Source organism: Elgaria multicarinata, chromosome 2 (genome assembly GCF_023053635.1).
Source record: "Elgaria multicarinata webbii isolate HBS135686 ecotype San Diego chromosome 2, rElgMul1.1.pri, whole genome shotgun sequence".
Classification (NCBI taxonomy): domain Eukaryota; kingdom Metazoa; phylum Chordata; class Lepidosauria; order Squamata; family Anguidae; genus Elgaria; species Elgaria multicarinata.
The window spans coordinates 48,204,987-48,226,697 of NC_086172.1; the positions used below are offsets into that span (position 1 = coordinate 48,204,987).

The 21,711-nt window shown below is 41.3% G+C and overlaps 1 protein-coding gene across 5 annotated transcripts in view; it reads right to left on the minus strand.

Moving 5' to 3' along the window:
• SLC4A10 (solute carrier family 4 member 10) overlaps nucleotides 1–21,711 on the minus strand; it is a 172,041-nt gene that overhangs the window by 63,140 nt on the left and 87,190 nt on the right. For all 5 annotated transcript variants that reach the window (XM_063116471.1, XM_063116473.1, XM_063116470.1 and 2 more), the window contains exons 4-5: nucleotides 5,451–5,589; nucleotides 3,658–3,818 (exon numbers count right to left, since the gene is read on the minus strand). In XM_063116471.1, coding sequence (XP_062972541.1) covers nucleotides 3,658–3,818; nucleotides 5,451–5,589 — 300 coding nt within the window. The remainder of the gene's footprint in view (nucleotides 1–3,657; nucleotides 3,819–5,450; nucleotides 5,590–21,711) is intronic.

Sequence of the window (21,711 nt, forward strand, 5' to 3'; positions counted from 1 at the left end):
TGTTCTGGATGGGGTTGCACTCCTCTAAAGGAGCAGGCCCGTAGTTTGGGGGTGCTCCTAGATGCCTCTTTGTCACTGGAGACCCAGGTGGCCTCAGTGGCCCAGAGCGCCCATTATCAACTTTGGTTGGTACACCAGCTACTCCCATTCCTGAATAGGGATAGCCTAGCCACAGTCAGAAACAGCCTAGCTGTTTATTCCAACTTTAAAAGTTCCATTGTCTTCAGTAGGCCTTACTCCCAAGTAAGTGTGCTGAGGGTTTTATGTTTAAGTCCTGGCTTTCCTGGGGGCTGCGATGAAACAGTACAGCAGACGTCCCCTCCCATCCTTTACACACATGCCAGGGAAGAAGGGAGGCGCTTAGGGACACCTTTGAAATTGGTAGGACTTGCTTCTGAGTAAGCATATATTATTAGCCCAACACTAAAACCTTAGCATTGCATTCTAAACCAACAGAAGTGTCCCATTCTTAATGAGGAGGATCCTGCACCCAAGCATTGGATTACAGACTTTTACAAAAGAAAGAGTGTGGGTGGAAGTTTTATTTCTATGGGATGGAAATGATGCAGAGGATAGATTAGCTTTCCCTTTGCTTTCAGCACTTGGCTGGGGAGGGTGGGGGAGGGATCTCCCTTAACTACAACCAACCCCAGGCAGTAAAAAAAAAAACCCAAAAAACCCCCACAAGTGGCTGCCTCCTCTATCTTGACAAAACTACATGTCCCAGCCATGGCAAAATAGAAGAGCACTGTTTGGGGCTCAAGTACTTTCCCAAATTTTAAAGATTTTTTTTAAATTGGTAATGCTTTTCTTTCAAGATAAGCCCCAAACCTCTCCCTACACTACATCTTCCTCACCCGTTATCAACATTAAAACCCCATCATAGCTAATAAGAGCCTGAGCACTATACACCCATATTGTGATTCCCAATCAAACTGGATTGCCAGAGTGGGGTGAGCAAAGGAGGGGGAAACTTCCCTTGAAATATTCCTCCTTTCCCAGTGCAATGGGGCTCTTCTCCTGTGCCCCTCCCCCCTCCCTTCTGGTCAGCTCTGAGGCTCCATAAGTGGCTCCGTCACACTATGAAGTCAGATAGGGACTTGAGGAACAGAAATTCTTTAAAAATCAAATACATGGGATTTTTTTTTAAAAAAAGAAATTGCGAGGGAAGGGGAGGGAGGAAGCTTAAACCCTTCACTCACAAAAAGCCATGGTCCCTAAATACACAGCATTTCCAGAGACAACTACAACAAAATTCAGACACCCCTTCAAATTAGTGCATGGAAGACCCATGGCATGCAATAGAATTTACTTCTGAGTAGACATGCCATGGATTGAATTGAAAATCAAGCAGTAGCAATGATCAAATGATGTATAAAAGAACACACAGAGAGAGAGAGAGAAAGTAAGCAAGTTAATTGTAGGATTATTGTGCTGGAAAGGAGAGGAAATTCTCAGTATCATCTCTCACCAGGGGCTTCATTTTACAATGCGGGCCCAGTGACCAGTCCAAAATCTCATCAGCTGGCCTGGACTCAATGTTTGGTAATTCATTAACTGGTAATTTTCTTTTCTCAGAATTAGGATGGAAAAAAATAGTTATTTTGGACTGCTTATGGGCCTTAACAATGGATGCTACATCATCAGACACTGGTACCAATCCCAATCTGTCACTGGTACCATAATACAACAATAGTAAATACAATTTTGAAGTAGAATTAACTGCACACAGTCAAACATAGTAGTCACTAAAAGCCCTTACAGTGAAAGTAAGGGTGGGGTAAGAAAACTAAGGCAGTAAAAGCAAAAACCTACCCTAATGTTATTTTAAACAGTCAAAGAGCCTACGAATAGAACACAGGAACTTTTATTGGAGCCTACACACCTTTAGAACAATGGTAGCGATTCCAAAATGGAGAATGTTTTGCAAAACTTATTGGAAATACAGCATTGTTATTTGACTGATGAGTGACAAGATAGCTGGCAGCAATCTAGAGAGGCAAGGACTTTGTTATAGTCTGACTCATTCCTGTGCTGGAAGATCTCTGAACTCAACACTCATCTCTGAACTCAACACTTGCAGACATAAACAGTAATCCTAAGTTGCAGGCAGCAGCTTCCTGAGTGCTTCAGCAATTACAGGACCCAACGATGAAAGAAATAGATTTACAGCCAATGATGCTAAGAGAAATGCCTAGACTGACAGCATCTTTGAAGCCAACAAGTACCCACTGTCGCTTATTTCTCTACATCCACTTAAACATTTTTTTATATATAAAAAATGGGCTAATTCCTAAACTAGTCTTGCCCAACTGGTCCTAAACCATCAAACCACAGTGACCAACAACACAATCCTATGCATGTCTATTCAGAAGTAGGTCCTCACTGAGTTCAATAGGACTTACTCCTGAGTAAGCATGTACAGGATTCCAGTCTAAGAGATAGAAGAATGGAATCCACAACATCAAGGAGAGTTTATAAACTGAATATGTTTACAGTGAGTGAGATCGAGACATCCTTGCAACTATCTCTGCGTCCCTTCTGGGGAGTTTTGTTTCTCAAACAGCTGCCCTCACCATGCCGCACAGCAACCTACTTTTAGAACTTAGGAGATTTTCAAAAGCTGTTTGGGATATGGCATTTAGGAGAAAAATGTCTGCCATCCAAAGGGGAAAAAAGGTCAGCTCGGCCAAGACATGCCCAATCTGTTGGACAAACCCAGTAACTCATCTGAATCTCAGTGACAGAGGACCAGACTTATGAAAAGGATGCGTCCTGCAAAGACTAGATGCCTTGATATTGGCATCTAGTCTTTGGCAGTACGACAATGGAATCAGTTACCTAGGGAGGTTGTGGGCTCTCCCACACTAGAGGAATTCAAGAGGCAGCTGGACAACCATCTGTCAGTGATGCTTCAGGGTGGATTCCTGCATTGAGCAGGGGGTTGGACTCGATGGCCTTGTAGGCCCCTTCCAACTCTGCTTTTCTATGATTCTATGATTTTTAAACAGTGTGTTATTAATACAATATTTTGTTTTCTGGAAATTTTATTTTATTCAAATGTTTGAAGTCATTATCTAGCTGTAAATCTATTTCATTCAGGCTGCAATCCTATACTCAATTTACCTGAACTCAGTGGGGACTTACTTCTGAATAAACATGCATAGGGTTGAATTGTTGGTCACTGTGATTTGAAGGTTTAGGTCCAGGGTGCGAAGGCTAGTTTAGCAATTGGCCCCATAATGTACAGGATTGCACTGTCACTCATTTACTCGAAGTACTTTTCTGCCTTTTTCATTCAAAATTTGAACTATGTAACCAACTTAGTTTGATAAAGTGAAACGCAAAAACATAATTTAGATGCTTCTCTGGTTTTGAGATGTGAGATTCTCCCAGTGTGAACAAGCAAGGGCCACGCTCTAGCGCACAGACTGTCGCTTAAAGTCCTTGGAACTAACTTAAAGAATTACAGCTCCATGTGAATCTCACCAAAAAGCTATTCAGAGATCTGCAAGGTGCACAATACATGCAGGACACACCTATTTTCTACGTTGCACATGCCAGGGAAGAGGGCACCTTTCACATAGAGGGCATAATATGTAAATTGGCCCTCAGAGGGGTTGACTCTACACAGTGCTGTTTAAAATGCTCACTCACCTGCAATTTCTTCTAAAGAGTTTGCTCTCATGTCTAGCAACACTGTGCCATTGAGGATACAACTTCTCAGTTCAAACAAGCTATGAAGTGACAAAGTGGCAACGTATGGTTTACTCCACCTCTCTCCCCCATCTTCAACATCTTCTTCAAACTTCAACCACCTAAGCAAATAAAAAAAAGTTTTGTCACCTCTTTCCATTTGAGAATTGAAAAGGCAGTCATGTGTGTGCAATAGTAAAAACACAGAAATAGCTTCTCTCTGTCTCTCTCACACACATGGATTTTGTAAAACTAGAGGCAATGTCACTCCTCTCCTCTTTGGGTTCTTTCCAAACTTCTGTTCATAAAAGGCTCTTCAATCCAGCAGAGGATTCTGTGAATGGAAGAGCGGTGATTTTTTCTCTCTGAAACCCTGTCCCCTGTGCGCCATCAATCTGTTCCACAGGGTTGGGGGCCCCTCTGCGAAAGCATGATTATAAAGATAATAATACTGGCTAGCATACGGCTTGCTTGGGATTTTATTAAATCAGTTCCATCTGTGTTTTGTGGAGTCGGGTCTTTCATTCTGTCATCCGCCCATTGACAGAATTTGATTTTTTTGTACAAACAATTTGTTCATTTGCAAATGCACATTTGCATTAATGTGCAAATCCTCCCAAAAGTATTTGCACAAATCTTCCCCAAAAATAATAATAATAAAAAAAACAATTTGCAAGTCTGACTCAGAAAAAGTTGCACAGATAGCAGAATCTGCTGGTCAGAGTCATAGAAATCCAAATTCACAGTTCACAACTCAACAACAAACCATGTGTTCATGTGTTGTTCATGGTTAACAAACCATGCTTAATAGTGCAACTGGGTACAGACGGCACAACAACCCACGGTTCAGCAGCAACCCACACTCAACCCATACTCAGTCCTGAATGTGGGGTTATTGTGTTATGTGAACCCAAACATTGTATGCATTCTTTCCCTAGCTAATAGTTGCATAACTACTTTTACACACATTCATTTATTGATTTGGTATCCCAACCTTTCTCCAAGGAATTCAGAGCAAGGATTTGGATGCACAACAACCCTGTAGAACTAGTTAGGCTATGAAATAATGGCTTTCCTAAGGCTACCAAGTAGAACAGTATACACAGAATATATTTATTAGCTGAGGGTAAGGAATGCCTCTGTTCACATTCTCTAGAATTATCAGCAGATCAATGCCTGCTTTACAGGAACTGTGTTAGGTTTAGGATTTACCCTAAAAGCTTATTATTTCAGGATTAGTGCTACATAAAGCATTATGTAATACCTTCTCTACCTCATTACAGAAATAGTCATCATTCACTATATAATGTTATCTAATCAGGAAAAAGTAGGTTTAATAACAAGACTTACTGGCAACATACCTATATTTTCTAACTTTGCTATTCTTTGGAGTTTCAGTTTAAATCCAGTTTGCAATCGTAATATGAAAGTCATTCTGATTTTCTCCAGAGGTAGACCTGAAATATCTTCAACATTTTCAGCATAGAGTGATCCTAGCTAAAGACCTTTCATATTAATAGATTTATTCTTTGCCAATTTCATTATTATTTTCCCCCAAACCCATACTGACCTATAAAATGCTAAATCCAGATGACAACATCTGGCTTTGAGGAGCGACATGTGTTGTAACAATGGATTTAAATGACATGCTTGGTTTAAACCTAAAGGGGCATTTTGGGTTCCCCTGTCTCTTTAAAAAGTCCCACAATGTCCCTTGAGTGCTAAAACAAAATGCATCCTGAAAAAGTATTCACCTGGCAGTCTCCCTCCACTCAGCATCCTCTCCTTCACGCCAGCAAAGTTCATCAAGTTCTGTGAACAGGTCGTGTGGAATGTGCTCCTCGTCGTCATCTTCTGTTCCAAGAATAAACTGCACCCTCTGTGAAGGGGTATCTGTGCAGGGAGGAGGGTGGGGGAGAGAAACCAAGGAAGTCAAATTGAGAGAGATTACCAAAATGGCTAAGCAGCCAGTGCAGTGATTTGATGGGAATATCACTTACATAAAAACCTTTAACGCAATTGAACATCAGTGTTGTTGAGTGCAGCTGCGTTCTTTTGTGTCGAACAAGCAAATGTAGTAAGAATGTGGTAAGACTATACAGTTGTCTGTTATCCATATAATTAACTTTTACAAGCAGGTATTATAGCACATAATAAAACAATCGCACCTTGTCAGCTCTGTCATGCTTTAATGCATATTCTCAAACACAGTATGCACCATGTTGTCATGGGTTAAGCTTTGTTGCTTAGCAAGTTCCTTCTTTAAAAAAGTAAAATAAAACGTATATCAAATTGAACACGCACATAACCCCCTCCCTTGGAGATGCACCCTCGAGATGTAGGTGCTGCTTATTCTCATCCCGATTGAAACTAAGCATAGATATGTGAAACTAAACTCAACACACATTCCTCCCTTTCCTCATGTCTCCTCCCCTATGTTGATTTTAGTTTGTGAGCTCCTTGGGGCAGATGCCTTCCTTCCTATTACTCTGGAAAGTGCCATACACATTGGTGACATTAGATAAATGAATAACTGATAACAGGACTAGCTATTAAAGGTGTCCATTTGTTAGTTTTGTAAAGAAATGAATAAACTGCATTAATTTCATTTGTTTAAGTTTTATAAATGAAAGGTAATCAAATAAATGAGTTCCAAATGAAAATCTTTTTGTTTCTCATTGGTTTCAGTTGCAGCACTACTAAGGTGACCATATGAAAAAGAGGACAGGGCTTCTGTATCTTTAACTGTTGCATAGAAAAAGGAATTTCAGCAGAACAAGCTGCAGGAGCTGGGCACTCTTGAACAGATACAAAAGAGGGCAGGGCTCTTGCAGCTTTAACTGTTACGATGAAGAGGCAATTTCACCAGGTTCTGCATATATACAAATGACTTCTGCTGAAATTCTCTTTTCTGTTCAACTGTTAAAGATACAGGAGCCCTGTCCTCCTTTTCATATGGTCACCCTAAGCACTACTAGAACAGACTGTACAGGGAAGGGGAGGGAGGGAGAGGTACCAACGCTCTGGTACTGCCTTTTCATCTTTCCTATAAAATGGGGGCTCTTTGTCCTATCTCTTTGAAATCTGATAACTCTGATCCTTTGGATGGGTGGTACATCAAGAAAATTCCATGCCTATTAGATGGATGACACGGAAGTTACAAGCAGGAGCAGACCAGCTGGGTCTCCCAATAAAAGCACTGTTGCCTCTACAATAGGAACCCTTTCCCCAATCTGTCTGAAATTTGGCAAATCTGATGTGTTGAAGGAGTAGTTGGACACCTAAAAATGTAATGTCAATAAGATGGAAGACACTGAAGATACGGGCTGCAGAAGAATGGATGGGTTACCCATTGAATCAATGATGAATGAAAATGAATGGGAGTTGCAGAAATTAATGAACTAGTTCCAAATCAGTAACTAAACAAATGTAATTCTAGTAAATCTATAACAAAATGAATGAAAATTTTAACAACAAAAATGAAGGGGGAAACTAATTTTTTTTTCTTGCATACTGCAATTGAATATATATAAATGCTGAATATATTTCCTTCGGTAGAAGTTTTTAAGCAGCGGCTGGATGGCTGCTAGCGATGACGCAGCAGCAGATTTCCTGCACCAGCAGGAGGCTGAACTAGATGACCCTTGAGTTCCCTTCCATCTATTTCATAGAAGACTGTGTTTACAAAACTCCCTTATAATGCTAGCATTAGTTGTACTAAATATCAGAATAAATCCAAGCAATCATCATAGTGCTTCCTGCTTTCAGTTATTTGGATAATGCAAGGGATTATTATTAGTATTAGCGTTCCTCCAAGTTCACTGCAACCTATTTTGCAGCAAGGAAGCAAATCTCTTTCTCGTTATACTCTGAATAGAATCTGCATTCTTGGAAAACACAGGATGATGGTTACTGTTTCTGCCACTCTGTTCCATAGCTGAGAGAATAACCAGAAATCTTTCTTGAGTGCACACAGGGGCCATGCTTTCATTTGAAGGGGAGAAAGATGAGACAGGAGCATTCAGCTGTGCCTGTGCTGTAATCTTACTAACACAATGCTTTAGCACTGGATTCTGAGAGTCGTTAACAATAACAGACAAGCCTCACTCAATCCATGAAGTTTGGAGAGTTTAACACACATAGATTAGGACAAAATGAGGAGCAAGTGGCTAGTCTGAGATAAGGGTCAGAATCCAATGGGGTGCTTCGGCCCCCACCTCTGAATAGCTGATTCCTTTCTGGAAACAGTGGGTCCCATCAGTTCCATTGTACAAGTGATTTAATGCCTCCTAGAGCAGTGATCTTCAGCCGGCCAGCCCCGAGACCCACCTCAGAATCCCAATCAGCAACATGGCACCCACTTACATAATTTCCTCCATGCCCGACATGGCAGCAACAGCTTTGTCGTGACCCAACTGGACTGATCCTCCAACCCACCACTGCATCTAGGCACTGGTCCAGGACCTGCACAGTCTTCCCTGATTCAGAGGTAACCAAGTAACAGAGCTAGGTGACACTTTGCTACAAATCTCCTAATGACTACTCCTAATGGTTTCAAATAGATGTTAAACAGCATTGGGGACAAGGTGGTACCCTACAGCACTCCCCAGCACAATTGCCATGGGACAAAGAAACACTGTCCCAATGCCACTCTCTGGAAACAACCCTGCAGGTAGAAGTGGGGCCACTTCAATACCCTGAACTCCCAACCCACTGAACTAGTACAGAAGGACTATGATTGATTCCTGAATCCAGACATGAACCCAGACTGAAATGGGTCTAGATAATTGGTATCATCCCCAAACACCTGCAGTTGCACAACCAAAACTCTTTCAAGGACCCTCACCCTAAAAGGAACATTTACAACCATACAGTGGTTGTTGAGGACCACTAGGTCCAGTGAAGATTTCTTCAGGAGTGGCTGCACCACTGTCTCTTTAAGGGCAGCAGGTGCCACTCCACAACAGGAAAAAAAACACCCATTCACCACAGGCTGGACACACTCCTAGCTAGCTTTAATCAGCCATGAGGGGTAAGGATCAAGCAAGCCTATTGTCAGAAGCATTACTGCAGGCATGTCCTTAGGCAGCATCAACTGAAACTGATCCCACTCAACTGGGATAGATACAACATTGGACATCTTGTTTGGGTCTGTCACAATAAGAGCATCAAGGTCACTGCAAAGCAGAGGCAAACAATGTTAACCTCAAAATGATCAGCAAAAAGGTTACAGTGAGCTTCTGATGAATCCAAACCTCCATTTACTGGAATAGATGTTAATAAATCCCAGACCACTCTGAAGAGCTCTACTGGATGGTTACTTGAGTATGGAATGAAGCATCTGCGTATAGTTACATCTAAAAAAGGACATTGTACAGATGAAAAATATTCAGAAAAGGGCAAATGGAATTATCAAGGTCCTGGAGCAACTCCCCTACGAGGAAAGGTTATAACATCTGGGATTGTTTAGCTTGGAGAAAAGGCAAGTACGAGGAGACATGATACAGGTGTACAAAATTATGTATGGTGTGGAGAAAGTGGATAGGGAGATATTTTTCTCACTATCTCATAATAGTAGAACCCGGAGTCATCAAATGAAGCTGATTGGTGGGCGATTTGGGATAGATAAAAGGAAGCACCTCTTCATGCAGTGCATAATTAAACTATGGAATTAGCTACCTCAAGATGTAGTGATGGCTCCCAACCTGGATGACTTTAAAAGGGGAATTAGACAGATTCATGGAGGATAAGGCTAAAAATGACTACTAATTCTGGTTGCTATATTCTGTCTCCAGTATCAGAGACAGCATGCCTGTGTATACCAATTGCTGGGGAACATGAGTGGGTGAGTGCTACTGCACTCATGCCTTGTTTGTCGGCTTCCTACGGGCAGCCAGTTGGCCACTGTGTGAACAGAATGTTGGACCCTTGGGTCCAGCAGATCTCTATTTTTATGAACTGGAGATGCACAGTAATGCATTATCAAAGTAAAGGAAAACAGATCCTCCACAAATGCAAACAGGTGGAATTTTGCATTGGTGGAGTATCAGGAGAATGGTTTGAGGGGGGGATATTAAAAAAAATCCTCAAAAATCAAGGCACTAATGGATCTGATTCAACCTTGGCATGGCTAAAGCCCTCCATAAGGGCTATCACTGTGCTAAGTTTCATCTCTTTATCTTTAAAAATGACAGAGCTGTAAGTATTTTTGTTAATTTCCATAGGCATAATGTAATGGTTATCCAAAAACGGAGCAGTCTGCTCCAAAAATCAGTGCAGAGAAGCTGGTCAACGGAGCTCCATTTCCAATTTCGAAGCAGAGGGAACCTGCTCTGTGAGTCCTGGCATGGGTGGGGCTTGTTTTTTCTGCGGGATATTCAGCCCTCTCTCCCTACCCTTTCACAGTTGAGCGGAGAACCCAGCCCTCCTCTTTTTTCAGTGAGACCACCCTCCAACACACACGCACCCAACAAAAAGCGGATGGTCTGATATAGCATAAGGACAGCATCATATAGGTCGAAAGAGCAGCTGTATTGTGCCGGGAGGGGAAAAACCAGACTTTCCCTGCTCCAAAATAAGACAAAAAAAGGTGGGGAAGAGGCGAGATAAGCATAGGACAGGGGCGATGTCATGTGAGTACTGTGCTGCAAAAGCACATACCAGGCATGATGAGAGTGCGATAAATCGCTGGTGTGATGAAACTCTATGTGCTCTAACATGTACTTAGTCAGCTTCATAGCAAGTCTTGCATCATTTGAATGCAATATCACCTTCCTCCCAACAACTGGAACTGAAAGGCATCCCATCTCCACTACTGTAGGCAACATATAGTCATCATATAGTCATTGATAGTATTATGCTGTATGAGATACCATGGGAATAAAATATTATGTACTGAATTTTAAACATTATATAAAAACTCAATTTTCATGGAATCTCTAGAGGCATATGTTAAATCAGCCTGAGGGATTAAGTATAGCATGCTATAAAATTCAACCACCATTGCTAAATATATTTCTGTGTTAGTAAGGGCTTTACTGGCTCAAGCCGTAACTGTCAACAAATTATTCATAAAAGGCAAAATGTGTATATGAATGGCTATTTTTGCAAACCACAAAAAAAGATTGGAGGTGGGAGAGAGAGAGACCTAAGATTAAAGTTCAAGAGCTAGAGATCCTCAGCAAGGGCACACAAAATCCTTATTATTGTCAATTTCCAAGTATTCAGAATATTAGATTTTACCCATGAAATTGTATACAAGCATGTTGCTTATAAACATTCTTGCTTGCTTGCTTGCTTGCTTGCTACATGTTTGGCCCCAGAGATAACATCAGATAATCCATCAAGCACAGGACACAGAGGAGCTATGCATTTTAGTTTACATTGGAACAGCTATGTCTCTGTCTTGAAAACTTGCAGAACATTTTAAAATGAAAATTTAAATAAAAATATGAATTCCGTGTCACTCATTATGTAATAAGAAGGAAGAAGTAGAATTACATTTTCTGCTGCTTTCTTCCTCAAATGAAAGAGATTCTCTCTTAAAAATTCAACCATCTCCAAAATTATAATAATCAGGTGCCAAGACTACGAAGAAGCCTAATAATTAATTTCTTTCTACTCTCTTGGCATCTGGGGGTGTCTAATTCCTCATATAAAATCAAAATATGCATATACTACTAGCGTGTAGTATAGCAGAGTATTTAACTCTGTGGAGTCAAACAAACCCTGACAACACTGGGGAAAAAAGTCATAAGACTCTTGATCAGTTTTACCCTGTTGGAATGCTTTGGACAACTGAAAAAAAACATGCACATAAAGTGCTGGGGTGAAAGTGACCCAGCAAAATGCATTTTAAATGTATTACAGTACAATCCTATATGTCACTACTCAAAAGTAAGCTCAATTTACTTCAATAAAACTTATTCCCAGGGAAGCGCATATAGGATTAATGGTTGGGACATGCTGGTAGTTGCAGGACTTTTTTTGTTTGTCTAAACCCGCACAGGATTGTGTCCTTTGTTACTCATGATGTTGGCAGGTGCTCAGCCCAGAAACTGTTCTTTCCATTTCTTGTGAGAAAGGCGTGAAGTGGGTGAAACCATTTTTGTCTATTTTCATAATATACAAATTACTCACTTTCCAAAACATCACTATGAACAATACTTATGGCTCAGTGGAAGCCTAGGATTTTTCAGAACTCCTTTACAACTCTGTCTTTTCAAAACATTTCTTCCCAGTTAGAACTCCCCTTGTGACTGAGCAAAACTAGGCTCCCTCCCCACTCCATAATAGCTCTCATTTTGCACAAAACATTCAGATCTGGCTTTTGGGGTCACTCTAACCCTAACTGCACCTGCAAACATTTGCAAACAGCCTGTCCCCTCACCTTCAGCCAAGCATAATGGCAACTCTGAATAAAGGGCCTTTAGATTATTACTTTTCTCTCTTTGAGCAACGATCTTTGAAAAATATGTTGAAGGTTTCCTCAACACTTCCCAGGGCACAATGTCACTGGCATCCTTAAAAAATATCAAACAAGTCCCAAGTTTTGATCATCAGCTTTAGCATTGAACTACTAACGTGAGAGATGAGCTTGCCCCTGTAGGATGCATTTACCAAGACTTTCCCACAATGTTTCATGCCGAACAAGAATGTTACAGCTGATGAACAATTAATGGCATTAAGAGGAAGATGTCCAAAAAGGGAACATATGCCATTCAAACCCACAAAGACTGGCAAAACAATCTGGCTGTGTTGCAATCTCATATCATCGTATGTTCATGATGCAGAAATATTTGAGGGGATGGAAGAAGATGCTTCAGCAGCTTGAAACCTAGGCCAGGACCGGCCCGGTCCACACAATCAAAGAAGGGAAATAAGCCCTGGTGAATATCTTACAATCTGGAAGGAGGCAATGCTCATCCAAAAACCAATTAGGAGCTGAGCAAGGCATGAATAACTTCATGCAATTGAGCTGGGGAACCTACCTCATAACAACTCTTAACATATTAGAATTTCAACTAGAAATCTCAGGAGATGTGATTTTGGTTCCCTGGGTGATGGATGGATCATACAAAGGATATTCAAAACATGTACTGGTTAAGACTATTCTGCAACCTCCCAAAATCAAGTTAGATGTGCATTGAGCAGGGGGTTGGACTCGATGGCCTTATAGGCCCCTATTAACTTAAATTTTAACTTTGCTGTTTTAATTCCATATTTTAACCTATATCAATTTTTGCTGTGTGGTTTTATCCTGGTTGTGCTTTTTATATTGTATTTTGTATTTGTGTTTTTAGATTGTTGGTTGTTTTCATGCTCATGATTTTAATTTTTGTGAACCGCCCAGAGAGCTTCAGCTATTGGGCAGTATAAAAATGTAATAAATAAATAAATAAACTCTACTATTCTATGATTCTATGAAAACAATGTCTAGTCATGTCCAGTTGACCCACAGAAAGCAGATACATCACACATATTTCTAACTCTTTTTAAAGGAAATTGGGAGTGATTTAAAAAGACCAGGCACTGATTAAGTCCACACCTGCTTACAGGTATTCCCAAGACATGAGAAAAGTGTGGCTTTTCTTGTGCATTTGGGAAATTCCATTTTAAGGCTGTTTCAAAGATGGGTTTGTTGCAAATGAGGAATGCGGTATTATATAAAAATAAAACCTTTATTGCCTCAAACAAACATAGCTTCTAACTAACTTCTCTCCAGCCCTGACTGACTCCTGAGAGTGCTGAGTCACTGACTGCTGTGTCACCTCCTGATTGGGCGAGTATTCCTTCAATCAAAGTCTCAGTGTCCCTGACTTCCTCTTCCATCTGATTTCCTGTGTGTCTCACTTAGTTCTACCTATTGATACAAAGGCCAAGGATAACAAATACATTTATTCTAAAAATAGAGGAAAATATTTTATTTAAAAAGATCAAACTGCATAAGAATGCATGGTAGTAATTTGTTCACAGGAGGGTACAAGTGGGAGCCCAACTAGACAAGAAGCCATTCACACTATTAGCAATTGTGTGAATCGTTGTTTTTTTAAAGTAAATAGCAGATTCGGGTCATAATCTGAATTGGGCTCTTGGTGCAGCGGACCCTGAACCCTTTGCCCGTGCTGCAGTCCTGTTCCAGACTGAGGGCCCTGCTCACGCTTATCTACCTTGTATTGCAGATTTCCTGGACTATTTGCATTAGTAGTAAAGCTCCCATTTGTGTCAATGGAAGCTTTTCTTCCATTGCAAATAGAAGGCACAGGGTTCCTAATCCAGATTAGGACCGTGTGTGTGTGTTAAAGCTCCCTTACCACCACCACCACCAATTCTACTATTTACTTACTGTTGTCGCTAATTGGTGTTTCATCTAGTTTGGCTCTTGGCCACATTTGAGTTTTCAGTGGGTAAGAATATACTTCAATGTGATTATGGAAACAGAATAACATCTATATAACACTGGTGGGGGAAGTCATATGGAGGGTGGGCTGAAATATCACCAGTATGTGGATGAGACTCAGCTCTACCTCTCATTTCTATCTACACATTCCATGGAAGTGTTTAACCCATGAATCTGTGTCTCGAGGCTGTTTTGGGGTGGATGAGGGTAAACAAACTGAAATCCAGACAAGACGGATGTACTGTGGGTTTGGAAACCAACTATCTGGATGGGGCTTTACTACTAGTCTAAGATGGGGTTACACTTCCCCTAAAAGACCACGTGCCTAGTCTGGGAGTCCTCCTGACCTCTGCCTTAACTCATATGAAAAGGAGGACAGGGGCTCCTGTATCTTTAACAGTTGTATAGAAAAGGGAATTTCAGCAGGTGTCATTTGTATGCATGCCACATCTGGTGAAATTCCCTCTTCATCACAACAGTTAAAGCTGCAGGAACCCTGCCCTCTTGACCAGATACAAAATCATTATTATTTGAAGTATAAACCATGGTTTAGAGATAAATCCTGTTCAGTGCTACCAGACTGCTCAATTCAGACACCACGGCAAAGCATGGTTACTTACTAGCAGGAATGTAAGGAATCCCTAGTGAGAAAGTGAAAGGACAGGTCTAGTGGAATAAGGGAACATGCATGGGACATTCCCAAACCTCCAACCTATGTTTTGAAGGGCCGGAACATGACATCTGAATTAAGCTAATGTGTGCAACTTTAAATTGACATCTTTCAGCAATTAATAAGAAAGAGTCATACTGTATGTTGACAGGTGCATTCTATGCACAGTGTCTTCTGCAATACATAAAGCACTGTAGTATTTATGACATTAATTCATCAACTGTATCACTGATAACTCATCTTCAACACTGATGAGTAATGCAACTATCAAAACAGATGGGTGAGTCAGACCTTTGGTCCATCTAGCTCAGTATTGTCTGGATTGCCAGGCAGTAGCTCTCCAGGGCTCCAGCAGAGTTTTTCCCAGATCTACCTGGAGATTGAACCTGAGACTGCAACCTTTCATTGTCAGATGCTGACAATGCCTTTGGCCAGGTTCACATATCACACTAACCTATGGTGGGTGGCAAACTATGCTGGGTTGGTGGTTATGAAAACAACCTATTGTATTCTGAAGAGATGATCAGGCAAACAAGCTACATAGACCAGTTTATTTCCCAATTTTTTCAAGGCACCCTCTTCATAAGTAGTAGTGGACAATCGTAATTAAAACATTAAAAACAATACTCAGTAGCCAAGCTCCCAAGTGACGTAGATTTGATTATGAAACGGAAGCTTAACATTAAGTGGCATAAAAGAGGATTAAGTAAACTTGGAGTGCTAACTAAAGAGCACAGTGTGCTTGATTGTGCCAAAATATCCACATCCCTGAATAGAGTTCTGCTACCATCAACAAGTGCACCAGAAAATCCAGTGCCTCCTAGATACAGTATGTAAAAATGCTAACAGCCTACTCTTATGACATCAAGAACAAGTTCTTCAGGCCAGGTAGCAAGAATGTAGCAATTCTTGTGGCCTTTGTCTTGCTCACTTTACAAATTCAAAATGCTACTGACAACTAGAGCTGGTGAAAAACCAAATCAATCAAAACTTCATGAATCTAACCCAGTAATACGAGGAGAAAATGTTTTTGTGAAATGTCTCCTCCCCAACCACATTGATGGCCTCCAACACAGATATATCAGACTACAACTCCCATTATTACTAACCGGTGACCATGCTGGCTGGATATGATGGGACTTACCTACTGGATAATACACCAAAAAGAGATGTTATTTTCGTTACAGGAGACTGGAACGCTAAGGTGGGCAATCAAATGACACCTGGAATTACAGGTAAGCATGGTCTAGGAGAACAAAATGAAGCGGGACATAGGCTGATAGAATTTTGCCAGGACAACTCACTGTGCATAACAAACACTCTCTTCCAACAACCGAAAAGACGGCTTTATACATGGACTTCACCAGATGGCCGACACCGAAATCAGATTGACTACATCCTTTGCAGCCAAAGGTGGCGAACATCTATACAGACAGTAAAAACAAGACCTGGAGCTGACTGTAGTTCAGATCACGAACTTCTTATTGCACAATTTAGAATCAAACTAAAGAGAATAGGGAAGACCCACAGATCAGTTAGATATGAGCTCACTAATATTCCTAATGAATATGCAGTGGAAGTGAAGAACAGATTTAAGGGACTAGATTTAGTAGATAGGGTCCCGGAAGAACTATGGACAGAAGTTCGCAACATTGTCCAAGAGGTGGCAACAAAAAACGTCCCAAAGAAAAAGAAAACCAAGAAGGCAAGATGGCTGTCTGCTGAGACACTGGAAGTAGCCCAAGAAAGAAGGAAAGCAAAAGGCAACAGTGATAGGGGGAGATATGCGCAATTAAATGCAAAATTCCAGAGGTTAGCCAGAAGAGATAAGGAATTATTTTTAAACAAGCAATGTGCGGAAGTGGAAGAAGACAATAGAATAGGAAGGACAAGAGACCTCTTCCAGAAAATTAGAAACATCGGTGGCAAATTCCAGGCAAAAATGGGTATGATCAAAAACAAAGATGGCAAGGACCTAACAGAAACAGAAGAGATCAAGAAAAGGTGGCAAGAATATACGGAAGATCTGTATAGGAAGGATAATAATATCGGGGATAGCTCAGATGGTGAGGTCAGTGAGTTAGAGCCAGACATCCTGAAGAGTGAGGTTGAATGGGCCTTAAGAAGCATTGCCAATAACAAGGCAGCAGGAGACGATGGTATCCCAGCTGAACTGTTTAAAATATTGCAAGATGATGCTGTCAAGGTGATGCATGCCATATGCCAGCAAATTTGGAGAACACAAGAATGGCCATCGGACTGGAAAAAATCAACTTATATCCCCATACCAAAAAAGGGAAACACTAAAGAATGTTCAAACTATCGGACAGTGGCACTTATTTCACATGCCAGCAAGGTAATGCTCAAGATCCTGCAAGGTAGACTCCAGCAATTCATGGAGCGAGAATTGCCAGATGTACAAGCTGGGTTTAGAAAAGGCAGAGGAACTAGAGACCAAATTGCCAATATCCGCTGGATAATGGAGAAAGCCAGGGAGTTCCAGAAAAACATCTATTTCTGTTTTATCGACTATTCTAAAGCCTTTGACTGTGTGGATCATAACAAACTGTGGCAAGTTCTTGGTGGTATGGGGATACCAAGTCATCTGGTCTGCCTCCTAAGGAATCTGTATAACGAACAAGTAGCAACGGTAAGAACAGACCACGGAACAACGGACTGGTTTAAGATTGGGAAAGGAGTACGGCAGGGTTGCATACTCTCACCTTATCTATTCAACTTGTATGCAGAACACATCATGCGACGTGCTGGGCTTGACGAATCCAAGGCTGGAGTTAAAATTGCAGGAAGAAACATTAACAATCTCAGATATGCAGATGACACCACTTTGATGGCTGAAAGCGAGGAGGAGCTGAGGATCCTTATGACAAAGGTGAAAGAAGAAAGTGCAAAAGCCGGGTTGCAGTTAAACCTCAAAAAAACCAAGATTATGGCAACTAGCTTGATTGATAACTGGCAAATAGAGGGAGAAAACGTGGAGGCAGTGACAGACTTTGTATTTCTGGGCGCAAAGATTACTGCAGACGCTGACTGCAGCCAGGAAATCAGAAGACGTTTACTTCTTGGGAGGAGAGCAATGACAAATCTTGATAAAATAGTTAAGAGCAGAGACACCACACTGACAACAAAGGTCCGCATAGTTAAAGCAATGGTATTCCCCGTAGTAACCTATGGCTGCGAGAGCTGGACCATAAGGAAAGCTGAGCGAAGGAAGATAGACGCTTTTGAACTGTGGTGCTGGAGGAAAATTCTGAGAGTGCCTTGGACTGCAAGAAGATCAAACCAGTCCATACTCCAGGAAATAAAGCCAGACTGCTCACTTGAGGGAATGGTATTAAAGGCAAAACTGAAGTACTTTGGCCACATAATGAGAAGACAGGATACCCTGGAGAAGAGGCTGATGCTAGGGAAAGTGGAAGGCAAAAGGAAGAGGGGCCGACCAAGGGCAAGATGGATGGATGATATTCTGGAGGTGACAGACTTGACCTTGGGGGAGCTAGGGGTGGCGACAGCTGACAGAAAGCTCTGGCGTGGGCTGGTCCATGAAGTCACGAAGAGTCGGAAACGACTGAACGAATAAACAACAATAGTCCAATACAACTGGAGGGCGCCAAGGTAGGGAATATAAAGAATATCATTAGCACAACTCTGAAAGGGTGAGGTTGGTATACAGATGATAGAAGTGCCAAGCAACTGTGCACTGTTAACCATACTCTGTCATATACACAGATTCACAAATAGATTCAAAAGAAAGTCAGTGATTCAGAAGACCAGCAACAAATTAACAACTTGTGTGATAATCCCAGTATGCTTTTATTCTGTGAACAAACCACGGATCAAGAGAGCAAATATGCAGATAGAAAATCAATCTTACCTTCTGACTCATGATTATGTAAGTATGCAGGGTCAAACTGTTGGTTTTATACTCCATCTCTTGTAAATGTTTTCCTGCTTAACAGCAAAATGTTTATTATGAGGGACGGGTGGGGGGGAAGAGTTTCTGAGAATTACCACTGTCAAGAAGAAAACCTTTTACGATACTTATAAAAGTGAACCGCCCAGAGAGCTCCGGCTATTGGGCGGTATAGAAATGTAATAAATAAATAAATAAATAAAATAAAATAAAATAAAAAAGAATAATGAACAGAACTTTGAAATATGACAGAAAAAAATCTATACGCATGGGCATGCATACGGGGTGTACGGAGTGTGCCTAGACATACCCTAATGTCTCATGCAATAAGCACCGAACTGAGGGTGCCATTGAGTAGGGATCCAGGGGGAAATCCAGATGCAGCGGGAACAGTCCTCCGGCTGCCCTCCAACTGCTTCACTGGCACACCAAAGAACTGCTGCCTCCAAAAGAGCAGCGTTCCTCGCAGCAGCAGGAGCGAAAAGGAATTGCTCTGCTGGGAGACTGTCTGCTGGGAGCCCTGTTCAAAGAGGCCAAGAGGAGGGCCCCTGTCTCATAAGCCCCTCCTCCAGCCAGTGTAACCACAAAGCTCCACCTGGGGCTTGAGGAGCATCTCCTTAGTTCCCCCAACCCCACCCACAGTCAGGTAAGCTGAACGCAAGGGAGGGCATCAGTGTCTTGAGTATTCAATACCTGTTCGCCTTTAAAAACAACAACCCTCGGTATACACCCTGGTGAAATATGCCGCGCATGCCTATGGTTATAAACCAAAGAATAGGAAAGAAACCTAAATAAATAAAGGAGTGAGAGCAAGATGTAATATCCCACCATCCAAGTTGAGGCAACCATCTTTTTTTAAACCAACAATGACCCAGGAAATAAAATTTTGTCATGATTTAGAATCATTCTCATTCAGTCATTTTGTAGAAGACTTTGACTCCTCCAAGCTGCCATTTGTAGCTCCTCCACTGCTTGAAGGGGAAATAAAGCTTTTTTGGGGGGGGGGGGGGTTTGGAGGGTGTTTTTTTTTAATGCAACTCTGCCACCTCATCTCAAAATGCTAAGCCCCCATCCTGCTGGAAACATTTGATTTACATGAATATGGCTGAAAATGCCCATCCCACTTTTGCGAGGGAGGAATGGTCCCAGGAAAGCGGGATGTGGAAGTCAGATTTAGGCCAGCTCAATTTAACCGCTTTTTAAAAAGGCCAGTTTAAAATCACTAAGCGGTAAGGTAGAAATATATTAAAGAAAACAAAATAAAATAAACAGGGCATCTCTTGGATGTTAGTGCCTGGGATGAGTTGCTATATTACTAAGTCCAGTAGAAACTCCTCCATAATAAACGCAATTGATGACTTATTGACGTGTTCAGATGACCCACTAAACTACAGTGGTTAAGCATTTTGAGCTAAACATTATGTCTTAGTGTGTTATGTGAACCATGACTCAGAGTCTCATGTGAACCATTCATTAACCATGGTGACTACAAAACCATGGTTTAAACACACCCATTAACCATTTGCTGCAAAAGGATTAGAAGTCTAACCATGGTTTTCCATGTTGTCTGAACAGACTCATTGTATCATTTTTAATGCTTAATTTCAGAAGTCAGATTTTTCCTCACCATATTTTTTTTCCACATAGAAAAGCAGCCTTTAACACAATGTAATTGACAGATGGTCATGATTCAGTTAAGTGTAGGCTTTAAAGTATTTGTTCATATTAAATTCGAAGTTCATTTTAAACCAAGTTATCTTTCAAATGAGACACCTGAAAACTTTTTTAAAAATCTGTTTTAAACTGTTATAAAAGGATTTATTTAGTTTTAGTTTGATTTCTATGCTGCAATCGTATGCATAATGTGTTAACTGGTTCTTGCTCCCAAATAAGTATATCTAGCCTGCAGCCCTACTGTTAAATAGGGGGTGGGCATTATTTTTTCCCATTTTATCTGTCAATCATTCACCTGAACAGAAAGGAGGAATGAAATGGGACAAAAATTTAAAGCATCAAGACCACTGGTGAGCTCACAGCCTAGGGCAGCAATCCTAAGAATACTCATTTAGAAGAAAGCCCCACTGAAATCAGTCGGACTTACATTTGACAAAAAAAGAATTCCTATCAGGAACTCTATAAATCCACTGGTGCATCTTAACCCATCATTTGGGAATAACTGTTATAGATAGGCTGATTGGAATATCAGAACATCTGACACATAATACTAGGGTGACCATATGAAAAGGAGGACAGGGCTCATGTACCTTTAACAGTTGTACAGAAAAGGGAATTTCAGCAGGTGTCATTTGTATGCCTGCAGCACCTGGTGAAATTCCCTCTTCATCACAGCAGTTAAAGCTGCAGGAACCCTGCCCTCTTGACCAGATACAAAAGAGAGCAGGGCTCCTGCACTTTAACTATTGTGAAGAAGGGGGAATTACACCAGGTGCTGCAGGCATACAAGTGACACCTGGGCTGGATCTACACTAGTCTTATACCGTTGCTAGTGTCCCTTTCTAACGTGGTTCTCTGTATCGGTTCTCTGTATCACGGGGCACGCTAGCGTGACTTACGTTTAGCTGTGACGGTACTTCAGGGCACATTGTTCAATCCTTTCCATTCTTCCTCTTCTCTGAGAGTAAGCAGAGCTGCTCGGTTTGCTCCGCCCACTTCCTGCCTCGTTCCTAGCCAGCAATAGTCATAAGCACACACAAACTCCCTCCCAAAACTTCTTAATACAAGTCCTAGAGAATAGCCTGAATGCATAGGAGCCAGCCACTTTGCTGAAGCTAAGATGGGCTGGGTCTGGTCAGGGTTTGAATGGGTGACCGAATTAAAAAGTTTTAGCAGCAGCCTCAGCTGTTGAGATTATTTCAAACACACCATTTAAGCCCCGCTGGTCATGAGTTTTGGACTGGGAGCAGAGACTCTTGTTAATTTTCCTGCATGGAGCTACAGCAATCCTTTGAGCGCTCCTCAGCTCTTTTGCAAAGAGGGGGGAAATGTTAAAAAAGA